This window comes from Parasteatoda tepidariorum, chromosome 9, assembly GCF_982258835.1.
Source record: "Parasteatoda tepidariorum strain Cologne lab strain chromosome 9, Ptep-v5.0, whole genome shotgun sequence".
NCBI classification, from domain to species: Eukaryota; Metazoa; Arthropoda; class Arachnida; order Araneae; family Theridiidae; genus Parasteatoda; species Parasteatoda tepidariorum.
Window position 1 is genome coordinate 69,645,197 of NC_141763.1, and position 24,880 is coordinate 69,670,076.

General features: G+C 28.5%; 1 protein-coding gene across 1 annotated transcript; it reads right to left on the reverse strand.

The window, feature by feature from the left end:
- Positions 1 to 9,638: 9,638 nt before the first annotated feature.
- LOC147804223 (uncharacterized) lies at positions 9,639 to 13,733 on the reverse strand. Its single transcript, XM_087152085.1, has 2 exons — positions 13,162 to 13,733; positions 9,639 to 11,722 (listed from the first exon to the last, which is right to left on the reverse strand). The coding sequence occupies exons 1-2, from the start codon at positions 13,585 to 13,587 to the stop codon at positions 10,001 to 10,003; spliced, it is 2,148 nt and encodes a 715-aa protein (XP_087008211.1). The 5' UTR covers positions 13,588 to 13,733; the 3' UTR covers positions 9,639 to 10,000.
- Between the last annotated feature and the right edge of the window lie 11,147 nt (positions 13,734 to 24,880).

The following is a 24,880-nucleotide window of genomic DNA, read 5'->3' on the forward strand; positions in this document are numbered from 1 at the left end:
GATTGTAACATAAATCTAATATGAATTATTCCAGAAATCAATTTTTTTATGGTGTTATTATTGATATTTTTATATCCTATTTAATTGAAATTAAATTAGAAGCTTTATAAATTTGCTCTGTCATTGTTGTGGAATACATATACAAATTCATTTTTGAAATTCATAATTAACTTTTGGTTGATATGAAAACTTTTTTAATATTTTCCCCGAAAGTGATAATTTATAAGTGCTGAAAGAAAATTCAGGTAGTTACTTTTCGTATTCATTATTATGTTTGTATACATTTTCTGAACTAATTCTGAATTTTAAAAGTAATATGTTATCTTTTACTTTTAAAATTTAGAATCAGTTCTGAAAATGTATGCAATTATAATAATGAATACGAAATATTCCGTTTTATATTCCGTATTAATATTCCGTCAGAAAAAAAGAAAATGAAAAAAAAAAAATCAATTCAAATCGTTGGAGCAGTTTTCTTTATAGCAGCGCAATGCAAAGGATGGTACTCGAAAAGGCGTATATATACGCCGGTGGCAGGGAAAATGAAACAAATTTAATTTTTTATTAAACAAAATGATCTTTTCCCTGAGATTTTCTATCATTTATATTTTTTTTACAGATTCAAGTATCAATATTAGTCTAAATCCCAAAAATTTTCAAATTTTATTGATAATTTAATTTCATATTTTATTGGAATTAAGTTCAAAATTGTATACATTTGCTACTTCACTGTTGTGCCGTACTTCCAGAAATCCGTTCTTGAAATTCATAGTTAACTTTTGATTGATACAAAAACTCATTCAATATTTTCCCCGAACGTGATAAGAACTGAAAGAAAATTCTTCCTTTAGAATTTCGTTTTTTTCTTGTTCATTATAATAAGTGTATACATTTTCTTAACTAATTTCAAAAGTAGAAGTAATATGTTACAATTTAAGATTATTAAACGGTGTATATATATTTATCATGAAATAATGCATTATAATGCCTTTTATATTAAATAAAGAACAATTTTATTTTTCATCCTCTAATTTTGAATAATAATAAGAAGCGAAAACATAATAAAAGCAGAGAATAATATTCAGAAGTGATGATGAATGAATATTGCCAGTTACTTCTTATTTTTATAAAGGGACAAATTAATAAAAATCTGCAGGTAAACTTTTATTAACTGCATTTTCAAAACAGGATGTATAATGAAGTATTCTGCTTACATTATGTAAAAATGTATTTATTAGCTATGTTTATGTGCAGTATATACAAAGGCCAAAACAGAACAAGCTTTAGATAACTATAAAGAAAAATTTGAACGGACGTTTTGTAGGAGGAAATATAATTAATAAAAAACATGCACATGAATGAAAAGGGAGGCAAGAGATAAATCCCACATAATTTTTTTATATACGAAAAAAAGTATTTTTATTTTACTTAGCATTACAGACGTTGAAAATCAGTTGTAATGTTTTAAAGAATGATATACAAGAATAATGAAATTGTAAAAAAGAAATCTCAGAAAACGTAGGTCATTATTTCATATAGTATTCTTTTTAAGTATTATTTTGATGTTTATTTTAAACTCTTTTGTAAAAATCATTTACGCATAAATTAATTAGATTCATGCATGTATGCGCATAGCATTTCGTTTAATAGTATTGAATAAAATATTAACATTTTTTAAAATTGCAAATAAAATTTTTATGGCAAAAAATTTATCTAAATAACAATACATAAGATACATAATAATACTTTGCAATTCTAAAACAAGATGTAGAATGGTTATTAAATTTCAATTATAAAACAATATTAAGCAAAATAAAAAGAATGTATTAGCTATAAGCAGTATTTACAGCAGAAAAGCATGCTTAGAAGTTAAGAAAAAATTTTAATAGCTACGATGATTTTTGATTGTTGAAAATATAGTGGGTGACAAGAAAATTACGGTATACTCGGCGAAAATTTATTATTAATTAAATTATTTAGATGCAAAGAATGAAAGTATCATTTATAATAAAGATAACAAACTCACTTTATTAAGAATGATATGACGGGGTGAACAAACAAAGTTCAATAATTCAATTTAAAGTAAATATAATTTTCAATTTAAAGTATTGCCTACTACAGAGTTAACTGAATAATTTTAGCAATGTTTATGTGCAGTAGATACAAAGGGAAAAGCAAACATAGTAGATAAAGGTAGAGAAAAATTTGAGCAGTTACGATGATGTTTTGTTGGAGGAAATCTAATGAATAAGAATCGTGCAAATGAAACCAATCGGAAACAAAAGAAAAATCCTGCTAATTTTTTATATGTGAAAAAAAAAATTTTAAAGTGCGGTATGCTGTCAGACATGCTTATGCTTGTGAATTTACAAGCAAAAAATGTACCGAGTTAAGCATTAGAAGCATTAAAAAAATTGTAAGAAATGAAATATAAAATTTCAAAATAATTATTTCCAAAAAAACGAACTAACTATATAGAGTAAGGCAAATATCCATGAAGTTCTATTACCAGTAAATGGAACCCCATTTTAAATTATATCAACTGATCTCTCTCTCTAAATATATATATATGCATGATATTTGGTTAAATAGGAATTGAGAAAAATTTACCATTACTTAAAATTTAAAGTAATAATTATCGTGGCGTAAATTTGTCTCAATAACAATAGATAATATACAAATAATTTTCATTTCGATTTAAAAGATGTGCACTTATTTAGCTAACATTAAATTAAAAAAATATATTTATTAGCTATATGTGCAGTATATACAAAGGGAAAAACAAGCATAGATAAAGGTAGAGAAGAATTTGGGCAACTGCGATTATGTTTTGAATATAGATAAGTTTGCGATGATAATGAATAAAAATCGTGCAAATAAAAGTAATCGGAAACAGAAGATAAATCCTGCTAATTTTTTATCTGTGAAAAAAAAATTTTATTTCGTGGTCATGCTATTAGACAGGCTTAAGCTTATAAATTTACAAGCAAAAAATTTACTGAGCATTGGAAACTTGAGAAAAGTTGCACGGAATGAAAAATAAAGCTACAATATAATTTTTCAAAAGCGAACTATTTTGATATTTTGAACTGTTTGACAAAAATCTTCGAATATATATATATATATATATATTGTTGAATATGAATGAACAAAATTATTATAAGATTCAAAATTTGAAGTAACAATAACTGTGACATAAATTTATCTAAATAACAATACATAAGATAGCCAATTATAATTTGCATTTTTTTAAAACAAACTGGTCATTTATTCAGTTCGCAGTATATTAAATATATGTATTTATATATATATATTTATATATATATATTTATATATATATATTTATATATATATATTTATATATAATATTATATATATATAATATTATATATATATATATATATATATATATATATATATATATATATATATATATATATATATATATATATATATATATATATATATTTTTCATGTCTAATAAACATGCAACTGAACACAAGGAAAAACAAAATATAAATCTTGTTAACTATTGCATGAAAAAAAAAAGTTTTACTTCGGGGTCACACCAGACAGACTCATTAGCTATAAACAAAAATGTATTTTAGCTAATTATAAGCAATTATGAAACTACTTCTTAACAATTATTCTAATACAATTATACTACAATAGTTTCCTTTTTTTAGAAAGATTTTTTTCATTTTGCGCTTTTATAATATATTCAGGCTCCCTAATTTTCGGTAGACGGAAAAAAAGGTCCCGGAAATAAAGGTACGGAAAAAAAGGTCCCGGAAAAAAAGGTACCTGGAAAAAAAGGTACGGAAAAAAGGGTCCCTGGAAAAAAAGGTCCCGGTAAAAAAGGTACCTCCATAGGGAAAATCTGTAGGGATATTTCCCCTCTCGCTTTCTGGGCAACATGAATGCTTCTCGCTGTTTCAATGAATATTCTTTTTATCTGTAATAATTCAGATTAGATCATTGAGGTAACGAGAAGGGTAAGGGGGGGGGCACTTATAGGCTGGTTGTATTACGCTTTTTTTTTAAATTTTATTTCACTTATTTATTCTTCTTTGATTATTTTTTAAAGCAGGAAGATAAAATTTAAAGTTTTCAATAATATTTTACTTTTTTTAAAAAAATTTTTAAGCGAAAAATGTGTTATTTTCTATTTTAAATTATATTTTGTGAAGAAGTTGCTAATGTGGGGCTTAAAGTAGCCAATCGGGGAAATTGGGAGGATTTATGTGTTGGATGGTTATTCGTGATTGGAGATGTAAGTATTGGTGCCTTTTAATTAGAGTAGCGGTATTTCTTTTTTTTATAAGCTGGGTATGTTTAATTTCTCTATTTATTTTATTTCTTAAGGGCAAGATTTAATATAAAATATGCTATTTTTTTTTTCATTTTAAATGATATTTTTTGAAAAGGGTGTTGATATTTATATGAGCCGATTAAGGAAGGTGGGTGGATTTCTGTGTTGGATGTTTATTCTTTAATTGTGGAGAAAGGAAAGTATTGCTCTTTTTTAATTGGAGTCACGGTATTTCTTTTCTTAGAAGCTGGATGTATTTAATTTATTTATTTATTTTATTTTTCTAAGGGGAAGATGTATTTTAATATGTTTAATGTAAAAGATGTTATTTTTTTAATTTTAAATGATAAATTGGAAAGAGGGTATAGATATTCATATTAGCCGATTGAGGAAGGTAGGAGGACTTTTGGGTCGGATGCATTTTTTCTTTCTTTTTATAAGATTTTAAATTGTTATAAGAGGTTTCGTCTTTTATTTATTTATTTATAGGTTTTTTATTTCTTATAAGAGATACGTTTATCTCTATTAACTTATTTTATTGTCGAAAATTCTGATTCGGATGGTTGGTGTCATGGAAATATTTTAAGTTCATATTAATTGATATTTAGTTTTGCTAATTGAGGTAAAGGAGAAAGAACATTTAAGCACAATGTTACTTTTTTCCCCTTCCTTTATATGACAAAAAGACTATTTAAAATTTTTTTGTTGTTTCTGTTACAGAATGTGTGTTATTCTTTATTTAACTAATAGTTTATAGAAGTAGTTGACACGACGCTAACGTTATGAATAGTTTTCTTGCCGTTTCATAATTTTGATTCAGATTCGTTAATTAGTGCAAGTAGGAGGAGGAGGGATTTGATGCAAGAAATTTTTTTCATTTCTAAGAAGGAGTTTCTTAAACTAGATATTTTTTTGTTAAATATATTTCTTTTCTTAATTAAACAAGGATTTTTTTAAAACATATGTCAGTTTTTAAGTAATTAGTGGAGATACAATTCTCTGCAAAATTGTTTTCACCCTATTTTAACAGTTATGATTCATTTATTTTGGTAAAATGAGGAGTCTTTTACCAGATAGGTAGTCTTTTAAGGGATTATTTTAATACTGAATTTTATTAAGAATATTTTTTTGTTAATACATTTCATTTTAACACGGTTAAGATTTAATTTAAGATTTCGGCATAAAAAAAATTTAATTTCAAAGAACTTATTCAAACACGCGTTATTTTGCGCTGATAAATTACATTAAATAGCCTGTAACACATTTCTCAGCTATTTTTAGGAAATATATAAGTAAATTTCGCTTTGTTTAAAATCTTAATAAATAATAGACATTTCTGTTCTGTTATGTCTATTTTTATTCAGTTTTAAATATTTTTTTTTATTTCATTAAAGACGGTTTTATTTTTAATTCTTTTTAAAAACAGCATTCATGAAACTACATTTTTTAATAAAAAATCACTTTCTCTATGCACTTTCATTATCAGAGAAATGTTTTTAAAAGGACGATTCTGTTATAATGGTCTAAAACAGGGGTTTCCAACCTACATGAGGCCGCGGGCCACAATTAAAAATTCAAATCAAATGGTGGGGCCACAACTTTATCAAAATTTTATGAAGGACTTTTTCATGTTTGAAAGAACATTAAATATTATTGTCAGATTTTTAATAAGTTGTACAAAACAAAAGTATTGAATTACAAATTAAAATAAGAAGTAGATTTTTAGAAATATTTAATTCTTATTAATAATATTTTTAAAAATATTAAATAAATAATAAAAATTCGGGCTACAATAACTTAGGTTTTTATTAAAACTTACATAGTAGCACACAAAATATTCAATGAGAAAATTGAGATTTGTCTGCTACAACCACCAGAGAATAGATATTTACATTTAAAATTTACAAATGTGTGTGCAAATATTTTCGTCCAAAATGAGTGGTCTCAAAAAGTTAAATCGGATAATTTCTTCGAGAAAATTTCTGATACGCACTTGCTAAATTATATTAACAAAATACAAAAAGAAATGAAATAAAATAGAGCTACATACATGATTATTTTTGCATTTGAATAAATATTTTCCTGGGTGTAAAACCTGAGAAATAAATTTTTTTGCACAATTGGTATGTTAAATTTCACAGATACGAAGAAATTAGGTTTTTATTAACGAGAAAAGCATTTTAAACCCATATTGATTCTTTACGAAAATTGTCCGCAAAAAAATGACAACTAGTAAAGTTTAGTCCGCGGGCCACAAAAAAAGACTTCGCGGGCCGGATGCGGCCCCCGGGCTGCCAGTTGGAAACCCCTGGTCTAAAACACATATCATTTTAACAAAGTGAATAATACATATTATAAATCAATGATTATCAAACTCAATAAGGTATGTTACAGATTGAATCATGTTAGATGCACTGAAGTGTGCCTTTACCAAAAAACAAGCATTTGTGGCTATATTAAAATTTTTGCAAACAAAAGGAAATTGGTGTTATAAAAAAGGAAAGATGTTTATGTACTTTTTTGTGAGTCTACTGGTAGAATCAGTGCATTTCATTAATCTTGTAAATTTCTGAAGATAGCAATTACTTTGACGTATGTGTACATTAGTGTACTGCAAATGGATGTCCTTGAGGTTTCTTGAATACACCTACAAGAATAAGAGGGGGTTTCACTCTAACAACCCTTTCAACCTTTTTCTAAGAATGTTTCAGCCATTCTTTGTATTTCAGTTTTTCATTCTTTGTCATTCTTTGTATTTCAGTTTCCAGCAAATCAAAGCTGGAGTGCATATCGCACATAGAAAAAAGAGGAGCTATGAAACTCTTCAAAAAAGGTTGAAAACACTTTGCGTTAAGTTTTTAAACCAAAATCTAGACATCCCAGAATTTTTAAGTTCAATAGCTAATAATCTAAGAAAGAAAAACATGTAAATTTAAAAACTAACTAAATTTAAAACCCCTAAAAACTCAAAATTGTCAACATACAAAATTTTCATTCATTTCCAATTTCATATTAAAATCTGTATTCATTACTTTAGCTTATTAATTTTTTTGAATAGCTAAAAATGATACTACATGGCAGTTTTAAATAATGCAAATTTTATATTTAAATATTCCTAAATGTAAGTTTTTAATTTTCTTTAACATCTAAAAGACATACCATTTAAAAAATTTATGAGATATTTTAACGATGATATGTATTACCTTTTTTGCAGAGTTTCATAGCAATGAACTATTTATGTTTTTGTATATTGTATATTTGTGATTTTGTATATTTTAAACATCGAAATCGTCATTATTTTACAAAAAAATAAAAAATTTTCCTCTAATGTATTCCAATCAAGTTATTTTTTAATTTTCTTGTGTTACGTCTCGTATGTGTTACGTTAATTTTCTTGTGTTCTCCATATACGTCTAAGCTGAAGTTTTTAGAGGAATAGTTAAAAAAGTTGTCAACTACGTCATAAAAGGTTTGTGATATATTTTATTTTAAATTGAAAAAACTGATCTACTTATAAAACACATCTTATTTAATTCAACTTTATAAATATTAAAATAATTTAAATCCAATGAAAATGTAATAAAAATAATTACATATTTCAGGCAATATTACTGTATTATAGATTACTTTCTAGCAAATGCATAATGGATGCAAAATTTTTGTTCAAACTAATTGGAAATTGAATATAAATGAATCATAAAAAAATAAAGAAAAATACATGAAGAAAAAAAAAAAAAAATCAAGCATACTAATTTTTTTTTATTTACTTATTAAAAAATCAATCCTACTTTAATGAATGGTTTCTTTTTTTCTGGAAATTTCATAATTACAAATTAAAATATGTAAAAGACCAGATATTATAATACATATATACATTAAATGACTAATATATATTTAAGTATTAAAATAACATTCGATTCAATACGAAACAATGATATTTTCAAAAAAACCAGCTGACTTAAATCATGATTAAATCAATGAAATCCTGCTAAAAATATTCAATAAGGTTTGCTTCTGATAAGTTTCCAGCATTTTGATTCTAATTTGCTCTTAAATATAGTACATTGAATAAAGGTTAATTGTGAATGTAAATAAATGTGAAAAAAAATTCATTAATTATAATACTACGTTGTAAGGCAACGTTAAATAACCTTTTACGCTTCAATTAGTAAATTAATTACTAAAGATGTAAAGTAATTAAAATGATAGTTGTTACTGTTTAGATAATTTTTCAAGTTGTTCTTATTGCCAATTAAATAAATAAGAATTATTATCTATTTAAAGTGAGAAATAAGCGAATAACACCACCATTACCACCAATCAAATGCTCAAGAGCCGCACCGGGTTCGAATGCGAGAGCCGGCGGGTCAATATGAAGATGCACTCAGTTCGCACTGATCACAGTACTAATGTAAAATATCCTCTGTGGAAGACAGATTATGGGTTAGAGTTCACTTGCCGTCAGTCTAACCGTGGATGGTTTTCGTGGTTTACACTATATGTAACGCACATGCTTTTAAGTTCCATTGAAAAGTCCCCACGAAGGCAAATTTCTCCCAATGCTTGATCTAGGAGTTCTCTTTGTCTTCTGGGTTGAGTTCACTTTTATAAGACTACGTAATTGAACATTAGTAGCCTTTTAAAAGCAATTAAGACATTACAAATATTTATAATTTTTAACAAATTTTAAAAAATAATCGAAAATAATTTTTAGATTTATTCACTAAAATAATGAAAATAAAATGTCACTAACAGAGAAAAAATCTTTAAGAGAAATGGCACCGAAAATTGAAGTTTTTAAAACCCAAAATATAAAAAAGAAAAATATGCTCTCGAATTCGATAGCAAATGATATTTAAACATTAAGCAGATAGTGGATATAGAATGCTCTGCCTTGTTTATTACAATATCTTTTTAGATAAATTATAATTTTGTCATATTATAGGGTTTAAATTATAAATTCAATAGTTAGGGGACATTATGTTTTAATAAATCAAAAACTTTAAAAAAAATTTAAATCAAAAACTTTTTTTAAACTTCATTTTTTTCCCCAATATCGTAAACAAGAGGTGGCAAACAGTGGGTCAAGTAAGACCGTCAATGCATAAACCGATTCCCAAACATGCCATTGGTTAACTGAAACGGTTCTGTGCTATGTTATCAATTGTAACTTATTACAAAATAAAAAAAAGCGAAAAATGAAAGAAAATGACACCTGTCAAAAAATTTCTATTAGAAACGTTATAAGCGAAGCACATTAATTTTACTCCCCCTCCCCTAAAAGTTTCATGTAGCCTGATAACACTTTTTCAATAGATAAGAGTCAAGATTCCCGGTAGAATCATGATCTTAGAAAATAAATAAACAATTTTATTGAACATTTTCATATTTAATTAACTTTTTAAGAATAAATGCATAAATAAGAAACAAAAGTTTGATAAAAAGCTCTTTGAACACGCGCGACACGCAAAAAAACATGCACGGAACAGCAAAAAGCCCTTCAATCCAATCTTCTCATTTAAAATATTTTCCCCTACAGAATTTTCCCTACACAGGTACCTTTTTTACCGGGACCTTTTTTTCCGGGGACCTTTTTTTCCGTACCTTTTTTTCCGGTACCTTTTTTTCCAGGTACCTTTTTTTCCGGGACCTTTTTTTCCGTACCTTTTTTTCCGGTACCTTTTTTTCCTAGAATCTAATTTTCATTGACCGCGTATGTCGAGGATCAACAAGTTCTGGCAAAATGCAATCAAAATAAAATTGTTGAAGTTTTAATTTCATTTCTTTATTCCAGAACCTGTCATCCTTGAAAATCTTTTCTATCTTTACTCCTTTAGGGGTCCACATTATGTATAAACAATATTTGCGTTTTGTTATATGTAATTGCCCCTGAACTTGAAAATAATGCTTGTGCCTTAAGTTAATTTCCTCTTTATTTGTTTTTTTATCAATTTTCCAGAAAGTAAATTTTTTTTTTACTATAGCTTCTTCAGGGGTCATATCTTTGCACGAACTGGGGCACTTGACCTCAAGTATGCCATCGTTATCAATAAGTCCATCTGGTGTAGCCCCTAAATAAAAATCTTCTTCATCTACGAAGAGACCACAGGGTTGAACACGAATGTCCAAATGTTTCTCGATGTGTTCAATTGCATGTTTTTCGTTGAAGCGGCCATACTGCATACTTTTAGTATCCACATTTGAATATAGTAGCGATTTCACTAAATTTCCACACCCTGTGTGAGGCAGCCTGCAACAAACGGTACCGAAGTTGGAAGCAGTGATTCGTTTTCTTCTCTCTTCGACCCATAGAGATGAATCGCGTTGAAGAGTGGTATCCAACTGCAGCCTCTTCCTGGATACTTCATCTAAAGTTAAGGATTTTAACACATAATCTTTCTTTTCTTCATATGTTTGAGAGTTCATATCTGGTTTTTCTGCTTTTTCCCCATAATATTTATCATTTTCTTCCTTTGGTTTATTAAATAATTTCTTTGGCTTTATTTTGCGCCCAGAATTCCTTCTTACTTTCTTTTTTTCCAAACGCTTTAAAACTGAACTTGGGCTAGACTTGTATAACGTCCTATGTAGATTCGATAGTGGTGTTTTAGAATTGTAACTCGAAACAGCAGCATTACACCGACCTTGGTACGAGCCCCTAAGGCAGTAATTAATTCTCTTCCCACCAACAAATTTTGCAACAACCGAGTTGAAATGTTCTGCAGAGTTATTGTTGACATTGTACAATAAACTCTTTGCATTGTCAGATAACATATTAAATGCTTGCATGACTTTAAAAAAAGCTGCCGAACTTTTAATGGTACTATAAATTGTATTCTTTCTTGGTTTCTTGCAAAAGTAATCGGCGCATTTATCATGCTCACCAAGAACGTGCAAGGGGGCATTAAGGATGTCTTCCCTTAATTTTCTCACTTTATCGGTTAAATTTGCCTCTTCTTGCCCTCTAAACTTGGTTGCCATTGTAACGGCATTTCTGAACCTTTTTATGTTTGAATTGATCAGTTTTCTGGCAGTAATGTCACCATTTGATCCCGACCTGGCTATGTCTTTAATTTTGTGGCATAAATTCCGCAGCAAATGGTTGCTACACTCAATTTTCTCGACAGTTAGTTCGGGATACGGTCTTGCATCGATGATTTTTTTATAGACATTACTGTCTCCATCTCCTATAACTGTCGAATATTTGCAGTTGTACAACTCGACACTACACTTAAATCCATCGACAATTATATCCGCTTCCATTGCACTTGATGTCCCTGTCCAGTTTAAAAAACATTTATGGTCTGCAGCAAGCTTTCCACGTAATTCTGCCCGTGCACATTTAGCGCAATATTTGTTTCGCACTCCCATGAACAAAACTTTTCTTGTGTAAAAGCCAACAATAGCTGCCTATGGAAGAAAAATCAGAGTTAAGAATGCAATACTTTAATAAGATTCATTTTAAACATTTAATTTTTATGCGTGATTTGTCCGTAAGTTGGAACAAGTGCTTTTCTCTGATTACAAATCTTTTTCTGCTGATAGCACAAGTTCTTTTCTCTGATCTGACTTTTTGATTATAGCAGAATTTGATGGAAAAAAATTAATTTTTTTAAGAATAGTTTTAAAATCATAATTATATTTTTTATTTTCCACTTAATTTTACACCTCTAAATGTGATTTAAAACTCTTTCGTAGGTCACAAGCGTTTAACAACTCACGGTCAATCAAAGATATGGTTAATAATCCAAGAAATTAAGGAAACAAAATTTTAGCTGAGCTGCTTCAAAACTTTTACCTTTACTTATCGGGATGCAAATAGAAACTAGCACTTATTTCACAATCGCATTTATAGAGAAGGATGATTTTCGGTACGGTGGCTGTGACGACAGTTATGAACATTTTTGATATTTCCTTCACTATGAGACAGTATTTTCTTTTTTAATTATTATATTTATTGTAAATTTTTTTTTCATTTTTCTTTCGATGTATCGGATAAAAGAACAAGCAAATTTTACATAAACTCAGTTCATTGAAATTGTTGAAACTTTGCTGAAGTAAAAAGTTACTAGATATGGAATCCTTGTCAATTTTACTTGAAGTGAGATATTTCTAGCAGATGAAATAGCTTTGGAAAATGAATAATAATGCATTCTATTAAAAGTAAGATTCTTTATGGAGAAATTTTCTGACGTACTAGTTTTAAAAGAAACAAGGTTTTGGCGGAGTGGGGTATGCCACTTTGCAATAAATTAATAAATATTGCATCAGAAAACTCAGCAGTAGTTTCATTAAGTTTTTCCCTAAAGTTCCCCTTTTTGCTGTGGATAAGAAAAATATAATTGATTTTTTTTATCACACATAAAACGAAAAAAAATAGGGTGCTTCACTCCTGAAGACATTTGTATATGGAGAATAAAAAAGTTTTATTCTATTTTATTTTCATACTTTCGGTTTATGATATTATGATATTAAATATTATGATATTAAATATTATTATGATATTATAATGGTGGTATTATGATATTAAATATTTAACTTAAAAAATTTTAAATATATATTTAATTTAAAATATATCAGATATATATTTCATTTAAAAGTATTAAATGTAGATTTAGTTAAAAAATTTAAATAAAGTACGATTTCAATTAAATTTTTGTTTCAAAAAATTTTGTTCAAATTTTGTTGGCTTCAAAGCGTAAATTAATTTATTTAAAGTGCTTGTAACAATTTAGAATCACATTTTGTGTAAGTAATTATCAGGTTAAAAAAATAATAAATAAGTAAAGAAATATATGTTTACTTATGCAATTAATGTTATCGAAAATTAATGAAACAGAGATACTTACGACACCAGAAAGGGAAGTGAAATTTGTCCGATATGAACGTTTCGCCCAACTTCCATCTACGACTACTGTCAAGAGTGGTATACCGTCCTGATCTACCTCTTTTCTTGCTACAGCTAAAGCCATTTCTTCAGCTGCTGCTAATTCCATCTCTTTCAAAGCTGTTTTTTCCCAAGCATCGCAGATTTTCTCATGTTCTTTACTATAAAGATTGTAACTCATTGCTTTAATATTCATTATAGCAAAAAACTCTTCCAAGTTGTTGAAACCGCATCCAATTGTCATAATACCAGACACAGCATCAGTGTTCACGTTTTTGGAAGGACAATCTGTGTCTTCTGACCAAACGGTTTTCATTAGATTACACATGCGACATTTGAATTTGAATCCAGAAAGTAAGCCTTTCCTTTCTTCAGATATTATTTCCATTGAAGAGAAATTGCACCCAAAATTGCTATGATTGTCTAAACTCCGTACTTGCTTCAGGAAAAAGACAATATCAATTATTCTTCTCCCTTCAAGTTCTTCTGTGCGCAAGAGTTGAGCTGGTTCGATATCATACCCTTCTTCTTGTCACAAATTAAAAGAATATTGTTTTTTTTACTTTTTTATTTATTATTATTATTATTATTATTTTTTTTTTTTGTATCTGGTAGATTTTGCGGAGTTCGATTAATGATGAAGATGTAAATACAGATCATACTTATTCGTTAACTCTAAATTTGTTGTGCCAATATTTTTTTCTATTCAATTTCAAATTAAATAAAAAAAATTACACGTAATTTGTTTTACCAGCAATCATTGGGTATATATATATAAAGCCCAGATTTTGATGCTCGGAGTTTGAAAAATCTCAACTAATGACCTTAAAAAGTACACAAAATGCTCTAAAAATGTAAAAATTGCGCTAAAAAGGCTTCTGACATGACTTAAATAAAGTAGAAATATTGAACTAAAAGAATGTTTTTCTCCTTAAAATCATTATGAGTCATTTAAAAAAGTATAAAGCAATGCAATATTTTTTCTACGATAATTAAAGTTTGAAAAATATGCTTTATATCCTAAAATAACAGAAAAAAAGGAAAATATATTGTCTCCAAAGCATTTTCATTTTGTATAGAAACTTCAATGTAAATACCGCAAAAAATAATGAAAAGTGGCAAAAATTAACAAAAAACTTTAAAAATGCTTTAAAATGCAAAATACGCCCCAAAATTTAAAAAAAAAAATTTCCTATAAATCTAAAAAAATGCCCTATAAATCTAAAAACATGATCTAAAGGACAAATATTGTCCGAAAATGCAAAAAAAAAAAAAAAAAAAAAGTGCAAATGTCATCAAAACCCGAGCCTTATATATAACCCTTCACAGTAGCATGTTATTAGAATTCACGCAGAACTTTCTTCAATAAACTTTCTCATAAAATTATATAGTAGTCATAATTTCAGTCAACACAGAAATAAACCTGAGTAAAATGACTTAATTAAAAAAAAAAATGAATCAAATGCTTATATTCCTATTATATAACGTTAGCACTACGCTTTTGTTACATTCTATGGAATCCTTGAGTTGACACAATTTATAGAAGAGCAGGAAATAGAATAAGTTATAACTACAACCCACTCTTGTGTCAACTGGCTTTAGTCTTCCCTACTAATATTTACAAGTTACAACATAAAAATAGTAACACCTTCGTTCGCCCAAATTTTATTCATTTTATTTAATTTCATTATAATGAAAAAAAACAAAATCTTAGGAAATCTTACCGATTCAGAAAAGAAATTTTTAACAGAGTGTAACTTTATAAGATTAAAGCTTTACAAGTTTTAAAACAAAAATATTTTTTTAATTCAGCATTTGATTGAGTGTCGCAAATAAATATTTATTAATTAAGCTAATAAATAAATGAAATACAAGTTAAAATAATTCAATACAGATTCATTTATGAAATTATTGTAAACTGAAATATCCTCTTTGCCACACTTTCAAGCTTCTAAACATCACTTCCAGCTTCGGCGTACAACTAGTAGAAGTTAAATGCTTCATAACCAAGTATTTAAGCTATTAATTTATTTTAGTATGAAGTCTTTACTTATGATAACTTTATTATACACAAATTTCAAATCGGAATGCGAGGAAATAAGAAAATAATAATATTGTAAACGTGAATAAATAATATTTTCAAGAAAATCTAAACAGAATATTTTCTATCGGTCTGATAGAAAATGGTAGTGTTAAAATTTAAACATGTTTTTTTTTTAATCCAAAGGCAAGAAAATAATACTATTGCGATAGAAAAGGTCCATTAAAATAAACGTGTCAAAATTAATTTTTCATTTAAAGAAAAATGGAAGAAAAAAATTCAACTTTTCAATTTAAAACAGTTTTTTATATTTACCAAAAAAAGTAATTTTGTAAACCAATTGAAAATTAACAAAAAAATTATATTTGAACAGCTTTCTCAATATTTTTATTTAGTTGTTTATTTTGTAATTATACAACTATACAAAATAAATAAAGGTTATAATTAAAAAAAAAAAAGAATTTCAAAAATATAAGCATTTTTTATTATAATTTTTGGTAATATTTAAAAATTTTGAAATTAAAATATCCAAAAATGATTGAATTGGAATTACATAACATCGATGAAAAAAAAACGACTTTTATCGCACATAGAGAATTGAGCAACAAAAGAAATGGATTTTCAAAAACATACATACATTCTAAGAAGAAATGGATTTTTGAAAAACAAAAATGAAAATAGCCTTACCTTTCTCTCCAGGCTTTCAAATTTTGACCTTTATTTTTCTTTCTACGTGCAGACAAATGTAAATCACGTTCTCTTTTTCTAAATCGAGGCATCCTGGCTAAATCTTCTTACATCAAAGAAATTTAAAAATTTTTTTATGAAATCATGGTATAAAAGTAAGTAAAGGTTGCTCTGTTACTAATACGACGCATCGCAACGAATGGTAACGAATGTTTGAAAACTCGTCAGTTTTGCACGTTCTTATATACAGAAAAGGAGATGAGTGGTATGTTAATCACTTTTAGTTACATGATCATGCTAAAATAAATTAAATAATTGAGCCTTTAAAAGTGCTGAAGATTTCTATTCATAGGTGTTCCTAAATAACGAGGCTTCACAAAAGCTTCGAAAAACGATCACCCTTCCAGTAATGTACCATTGAACCGTGATCTCCCCTTTTCGCTTCTTTGAAAACTAAAGTATTGTGTAAGGAACTAACTCGACACCTGTGAGTTTAGCCACGCTAATTATTTTGCAAAAGATAGTTTAGTATACATAAATTTACCTGTCTCTTGATGGAAAAGGTGTGCCCAGGCCAACAAAAAGGATAAGTACTCTTGAGCACTTTAGTCTCTTACTGATTATACCGCAAAGGACGTGTAATCGAAATATATATATGTCAAAGAGGCAATAGAAAATATAAATTTAGGATAACATAATAACGTGCAGAAAAATCAACTTACTTAAATACTTGATGATACTAATAACTTGATGATGATAATGATAATAATAAATAAACTGAAAAAAAGAAATGTGGAGAGGAAGCTTAGTTGTGCGCCATTGTAAAGAAAGTCAAAGCCCACCAGGGACTGTAGAGTTAGAAAATAAGAATATCTAACTATGTATAAAAATCAAATGATGCAGCGGCTATTTTGTAATGCTAATTTCCAATCTTTTTCTTCGTTTTCATCAGCATAAATAACACTTATACAAATATTCGAAAAAATTTTATATCCCAAATTTATAGGTATCTTCAAATTATTTTAAAGATATTGCTATTCATTTTTCTTATTTAACAATGCTATATTATGACGTTTATTATTTTGAAAGTTTTCTAAATTTAAGTTTTACAACGAGTCGTTTCTCTCTAATAACGTAATTTCATGATTTTCTCTCATTACGCTACATTTTAAAAAATAAACTTATTTTAGTCAGTGTCTAAGTTTATTAACCGTCTTACAACTATAAATTTTTAGTGTGGTTTACATTAATATACCATTATAATCACATAATATATCAGCCTGTAAGCAAAAATATGGAATTACGGTTTTTGACACAAATATATTGTAACAATGTACCTTTAATTTTCCAATGTTATTTTAAGAACTGATTAATAAGCAAAATTAGCTATGTTAAAAAATAAATATTTATCTTATCATAATGAAATGTTTGAACATTTTTGGTACCACAGAGTTTTTTAACTGCACAAACAATCCGCTTTGTGGTTCAACAGTCTTCCACCTGCATGACCTCACCACTACACTGTTCCACATATTTTTCCACATTTATAATTATTATTAGTCAGTGATCACAACTACGAGTTACCACATAGTATTCCACCTGTATTCCATTTTTAAATTATTTTTTTTAATATTATGTGCTGATTTCATAAAAAAAAACAAAATATATTATTATTGGTACAAGTTAAGCAGATTAATGTTGGTACTAATTAAACAGATAACTGTCTTAAATTTACGACATTCGAAACGGTAAGTTCATCGATTTTTTCGAACTACAATAGATAGTCTCTGCTTAAATTAATAAAATTTACTATAATTTTTGAATACTTCTATAAATAAAAAAAATTAAAGATATCCTTGGCGATAGAGGTAAGAGTCATCCACAGAATTGAGTAAATAATAATAATAGTATTAATAATAAAAAAAAAACATATTTTCGGAGGGAGTTTAGTTTTTTTTTTAAAAAAAAGAAAATTAAGTTTATCGAAAATAATTTTATTTATTTAATAATAAGAAAGAAATTAGAAAAGGGTAAAAGAATTATGAATTTTGGTCACCTCAAAATATTTCAATACTTGACGAATCCTATGACAATAAATGTAAAAAATAAAATAACTGTAAAAATTAAAAAAAAAAACTAAAATTTTTATATTATTTTGCATGAAAATAATAGAAATCTTATTTGTATTAGGACAATTTTAATAAATTAATTAAGTGTTAATAAGCCAATTATTGATTGGCAAAAAATTAGCTTTTCAAAAAACATTTCTATTTTAAAACGATAAAAATGTTTAATAATGATCAAGATCTATTTAAATTCTTAGAATTAAATAAGGACATGAGTTCCCATAAGCTTAATTTTTTTATAAAAATATTTTTTCACGCCTCTTCTATTTAGCAAATAAAATTTGTGTTAATTTTGGCATTAAATTTGAAAATGCAACTGTCGAATTGAAGTAGATTCCATGTAATACGCAAACAGCAATATTTGAGATTTCTTGAAATAGAAAATTTACATAATTAAAAATAAAATATGAATTTTTATTGATTGAATATCCAGAGTTGTTGTGCACCCTTTTGATCCCCTTGCGGGTATTTATGAATTTATAGCGCCTTTGTGATTAAATAAATTAACAAAATGAAACTACGTGAATGAATTTTTAAAAAAAGAAAAGAAAGAACGAAAAGAATCTTTGCGTAATGAGTGGTCAGTTTTCACTTTCTACTTTAGTAGAAAGTGATTGGTTTCCCCAGAAGATTTTCCTTCTAACTGGTCAATTAGGACTTACACCACTTCCCTACTCACAAGATTAGGCGGGGTCAAAGCGTTTGGGCGGGTCTCAAAAAAATTAAATGAAATAATGTGTTTTTTATCAATATCTATAATACTTATACGAATGAATTTTTTTTCAAATGCTTTGTAAAAATAGTTGCTTGATGGACGCGTTGTCAAATATTTCAAAAATCTTGTAGTTTTCCCGCAAAAAGTAATTTAAAATTTCTCATTAAAAAAATGAATTTTCTTTAGCACTTATTATTTATTATCGCAAGAAATAATAAAAGACCCCGAAGCATATTTTTATTTTCTTGTATAAAAAATTAATTGTTATGATATATCCCTAATAGTTTTAATGGAAAAGGTAGCGAAAATTCCCCCATAGACTTAACATTACGGAGAGTTTTCAAGATGGCGCAGGTTGAGGCCTCTTAAGGGACGAGCATATATTTTTTTTTGTCCACTATCTGTCAGCGCGTCGCTTTAAAATATTTTTTATTGTATTTTATTAATTTATTAACTTTTAATCTTGATACATTAATTTTTCTTGCACATTAATTAGTAAAAACTTAATTAAAAATGGATCCCATTGCAGGCTTTAGCGTGTAGTAGTAGATAATGCTCATGGATGGCGCCATCAAAATTTATTTTTATTTTAAGAAATAAAACAATTTCAAGCATATTCTTTAATAATTATGTCTCAAATTTGTCTATTTTGATATAAATTAAACATTCAAATTAAAAATTTTGCTTATTGAAACTTTTTGAAAGTTAGTTATACGTATCTGGCATCATTTGTTTCTAAACAAACGTAGCGAGATGGCTTCCAGCGATTGTTGCATTCATCTAGTTAATACAAAAAACGATGAAAAACTAGTAAATTTTTCGGAAAAAAGTATAAAGAAAGTTAAAAGAATCTGCTCAAGAATGGATTACAATAGGTGGGAAAGAAGGGGAAATGGCTGACAATATAATTTCAAAAGATTTATCCACCTCAAATAGTGGCTATCATCGTCAGTGCTAGATGCGTATTACGGATAAAACGAAAATTGAAAAAGCCAGAAATAAAGCATGTAGAAATGAAGCATCATCGAATCGATGTAGTCAACGAAAATCTATTAATGTGAACAATATCAGCCTGTTTTCTAATCGTTGTTTGATTTGTAATAAGGAGCAATATTTCACGCAGAAGTGTGATGGTAAAAGAAAAACTCATGCAGTGTTTAACATACAGTGCTGCCGAATCTCTTCAAAAAAGTGCCAATCTTAAGGAAGATTTTAAAATTATTTCAGAAATAATGGATATAGACTGCATAGCAAAAGAAGTTAAATACCATAAAAGTTGTTTGTCAAATTATACTTCTGTCTTAAAGAAAAAAACACAAACAGATCAAACACATCCATTTAAAACATCATTTGATTTGTTTTGTCAAACTGTTATTCAGGTAAGAGTGAATGAAAAGGGTGAAATTTTTTCGATGAACACTTTAATGAAAATGCTAAGCGCATAATGGAAGACTGTGCTGAGGAAAAAGAACTTTTCAACTTTGATAATAGACAACTAAAAAGATGGCTGTTACGTGATTTTCCATATCTCACTTATGTAAAGCCCAAGCAAAGAAATCTTTCGGAACTCGTGCTGTGTTCTAACGGCAAATCTGCTGTGGTAGTTGAGGGAATGGTTGGTAGTTGAGACTCAACTGAAACAGAAAGCGAAGTTGATTATTATTTTTCTAAAGAAAACTACGATACATTTCATGAGGACAGAAAAGTTTTTTAATCTGCTCTTTATTTAAAAACATGTATAGAAAATTAGTCTTCGTTAAACTGCACTTGGCCTCCTACCGCTGAAGACTTTGCTCATAGTAATGTGGCAGCTATGATCCCGCCCCTTCTTTTCAATTTTTTAGCTTGGTGTACTGGCATGTCGGACGAGATCAACTTTGAGGAATTTGTTGATATTTCTGAAGTAAAACAGAAAAAAATTATATCAATTGCCCAAGATATAATTTACTTATCATCTAAAGGAAAAAAACAAATTGCTAAGCATTTATCTTTAGCAATGGCAGTTCGACATATAACTGGCTCAGCAAAGTTAATCGACTTATTAAATGGATTAGGTCACTCTGTGTCACACACTGCTGTCTTAGAATATGACACAGCCCTCGCACACATGCAGTTAAACATTTCTAACAATCTGCCTATTGATATTGTAGAAAAGAAATTCACCATTTTAGTGTGGGATAATATTTATTTTAACGAAGAGGCTCTAAGTGGACTTAACACAACCCACAGCACAAATGGCATCATCGTGCAATACTCTCCAATTGTTTCAGCATCTGCGTTTCATAAAAATCGACATAAGACTCGAAAAAGGTCTATAAATCCTCCTGAAGCTGTCATTTCTGAGTTTTATGCTTAAAAAAATGTGGCCCTGTGTTTCCTAGAGATGATTTGACAGGTTAAGACATGTACTCAAATTTAATATCCCAGTTTGCTATGAATTTTATTGTGCCTATATTTTATGCAAACTCTATGGATCAGAATGTCAAATTCTTCCAGGTTGGTCTGGATTTAACGTTAATTGTTATAAAAACAATGTGCCTTTGAGTATTATTCGCTACTTACCGGTATTGGAAGCTAACCACAAATGTCCACAATCAATTCAATTTTATTGAGAAGTGTTGAACTTGCTGATAAGGTGAAAGTTGAAAGCTTAGTAGTTGTTTTTGACCAGCCAATATATGCGAAAGCTCAAGAAATTCGTTGGAATGAAAAAATATTTCAACAACATCTTGTGCTAAGGTTAGGAGAATTTCATGTGGTACTGTCTTTTTTGTCAGTAATTGGTAAAAGATTTCAAGAGGCTGGGCTTCGTAATGTAATGATTGAATCTGAAATTGTTGCTGAAGGATCTGTAAATGGTGTCTTATCAGGGAAAAACTATAACCGTAGCATAAGAACTCATAAATTACTATTTGAAGCTTTGAGCAAATTGTTGTGGCTAACATTCTTAGACACATTGCCTGATGATTTCAACAATAAAGTTCATGAAGTTTCTACACAAATTGTAAATAGTTATTTTAGTGGAAATTTAGGGAAATCTGATTTACCTATTGAATTAGAGGACATAATGCTGCGTTTCCATGAATTTATAAATAATTGTATAAAAATAAGTCCTACTTTTGCTTTATGGATTTCATATATAGACATTGTAAGTTGCCTTCTGAGATTTATTCGTGCCACACAAACAGATAGTCTCCCTTTAGACATTGATGAGTTTGCGACGGATTTATTGTCATTTTTTAAGCATAGTGCAGCAAGAAGAGAAGACTTAAAAGAAGTGGAGAAACTTTTAGATTGTGAGGAAAAATTTCTCATGCGCCACGTTAGTTCTCGTTGGGTAACTTTGGGACCCATTGTACTAAGAATTATCAACATATATCCTGCTCTTCAAGAATATTTCAATTCGTTGCAAAAAAATTGCTCGTTATAAATGCATTGTGAAGACGTTGAAAGACTGCACAATTATTGTTTACTTGGAGTTTGTTGCAGCTCTGTCAAAAATTTTGCAAACTTATCTCTCATTGTTTCAAACAGAAGCTCCTCTTATACATATATTATACAGTAAGATGTGTGAACTTTACAGATCGATAATTTTAAAGTTCATTAAAGATGAATGTGTTGCAGAAATATTGAAACCAAAAGAATTTATGAATATAGATATTGACAACTTCTAAAATTACAGACTTTTAAAACATTTAGACATTGGTATAGGAGGGGCACCAAAAGCTCTAAAAAGCTTAACAGATAATCAATCAAAAGAAGTTAAATTATCACTAAGATCTTGCTTAAAATCGTTGGCTCATCATATAAAACGGGCACTACCATTCAATTGTTCTCTGCTAAGAGATTTAGAACTTTTGCATCCAGCTATGCAAGTAGATGCAAAGAATGCTATTCGTAGGATCTGTCTGGGTATGAAGCCCTTGAATATGAATATTTAATGCAGTTCTATCCGAATGACAAACCTATAAGTCTGATATGGAAGTTAAAAAAGTTTGTGAGGAATTTTTAAAGGGAGAAAATTTAAGAATAGATTTATTTTGGAAAGATGTTTTTTCCATTAAGGACTTACTAATGGGAAAAAAAGTTTAGAGAATCTTTCACTTTTTGTTAAGAATTGTTTAGCCTTGTCACATGGGAATGCAGATGTTGAGCGTGGCTTTTCCTTGAACAACTGCTTCCTTTCTGATTTCAGAACAAATCTTTCAGAAGCTGCAATTATTGGTTTGCGAAATGTTAAAGATGTTGTCAAGCGTCATAATGGTGATATTTTATCAATACCGATAACCGGACAACTTTTGCACTGTATTTCACTGAGCCATGCTGCATATAATGCAGAAAAGGAAGCTATAAAAAGAGCAGCTGAAGAGGAAAGAAAGAAACTGCTTACTGAAGAAAACATGAAGAAAAGAAGAGATGAGGCTGAAATGAAGTTAAAAAAGGAGCAAAAAATTAACGATTTGTTAAAAAGTGTCAAAGATTTACAAAAGAAAATTGCATCTGCGAACAAATTTGTGTCGAAAGTGAATGAACGATTACAGTGTGCATTGAAAAATGGGAAAGACTTTAATAACATAAGAATTGCCTCTACAATGATTAAAGCAGGCACTATTAAAATTAAAGAACTTATTGATAAACTTAGTAATGCACAGCAGAGACTTAAGTCTCTTCAATTTGGTGCAAAGGCATAAGCTGAAAACAAATTCTAAATAGTATAACTCCCAGTTAAATTGTAAATAAGATGTACCCATAAAATAATGATTATAAGAAGAAGAAAAATGATCGAACACCAAATAAAATGTTAATTTTTTGAAGATAATAAAATATATTTGCCAAAATAACTTATTTTTAAATTTTATAAAATTTTTATTATCAGAACATTTTATTTTGTAAATTTACCCATAGCTCAATGCCGTACATAAATATATTATTTTTTAACTGAATTACTCATGTCTCATATTGCTAAAATCTCAATGAAAAGAGTAGAAAGCAAAAATATTTGTATTACATTACACTTAGAGAATTCTTTATAGAAAAATCTGATCCAGAATTTTATTTTTAATTATTGTTTTTAAAATTTATATTAGTTTTGTAGAAAGTTTTTTTTTTTTTATTTCTCATGAGAATTACTTAAAAATGTATTTTTTTATTATTTTTTTCAATACTCCTATTTTTTTGAAAAAAAAAACCCTCCTATTTTTCTTGCTATTTTCTGAAAAATTTGGCTTCTGTCCCTGTACATTTATGACAAGATTTTTATCCAGAATGTGACTAGCTAAATTCTATTGTTTTTAGCAGATTTGATTTGTAGTCTGTTTCTCTAACTTTTTTCAGTAGTTAAATTTATTTTCAAAATACAAACGAAAGCAAAGTGTTTATTAAGATTTTATTTTTAGGTGGCTAGAAACGATGGCGCCTGGTTTTAAAACATCATTTACATCATTTATCCTGGTTTTAAAACATCATTTGGATGGAAATTCCTCATTATGCCCCATGGTTACGTGAGTGTCTGACTGACAAATTTTCTGCAGTGTGTAAATTCTGTATTTTCCCTGAGCAATATGAGAAAACAAGCACTAACTAGTCATCAGAAATCCAGGAAACACAAAAAAGCCGTTATTAGCAGAAATATGTCTGATGATTAGAGGAGTGCATTTGCTGAACAAGATTCTATGTACTACCAAAAATCTTGTATTAAATTCTCTAAATGAGCCAGCTAAAAAGGATGCAACATTAGTTTCTTTTCTGAGATCAGAAAGTGTATCAGAAGCAGAAATCTTGTGGTGTTTGTGTGCAGTGATGGAACACTCTTCTTTTCGTTCTGCGGGTCGGGCAGTACTTTTAATGAAAATTTTTTTTACCCGGGAAGACTCGCGACGGGCCTCTCGGGCCCGATCATAACAAAACTATACTGCAGAAAATCACCCCTTCAACGAAAATGGACCGGATTCACGGTAGCTGCGTTGAAGGTCACCTACACACTGACCACACGCATTTCAGGAATGTACGACCCCCCCTTTTCTGAGAAAATTCCGATTCGGGCTTCTGAGGCCCGATGCGAGCGCTCGCGATTGTCATTTCAGATTGTGAATGTGAAGGGAGAGGCTGTAAA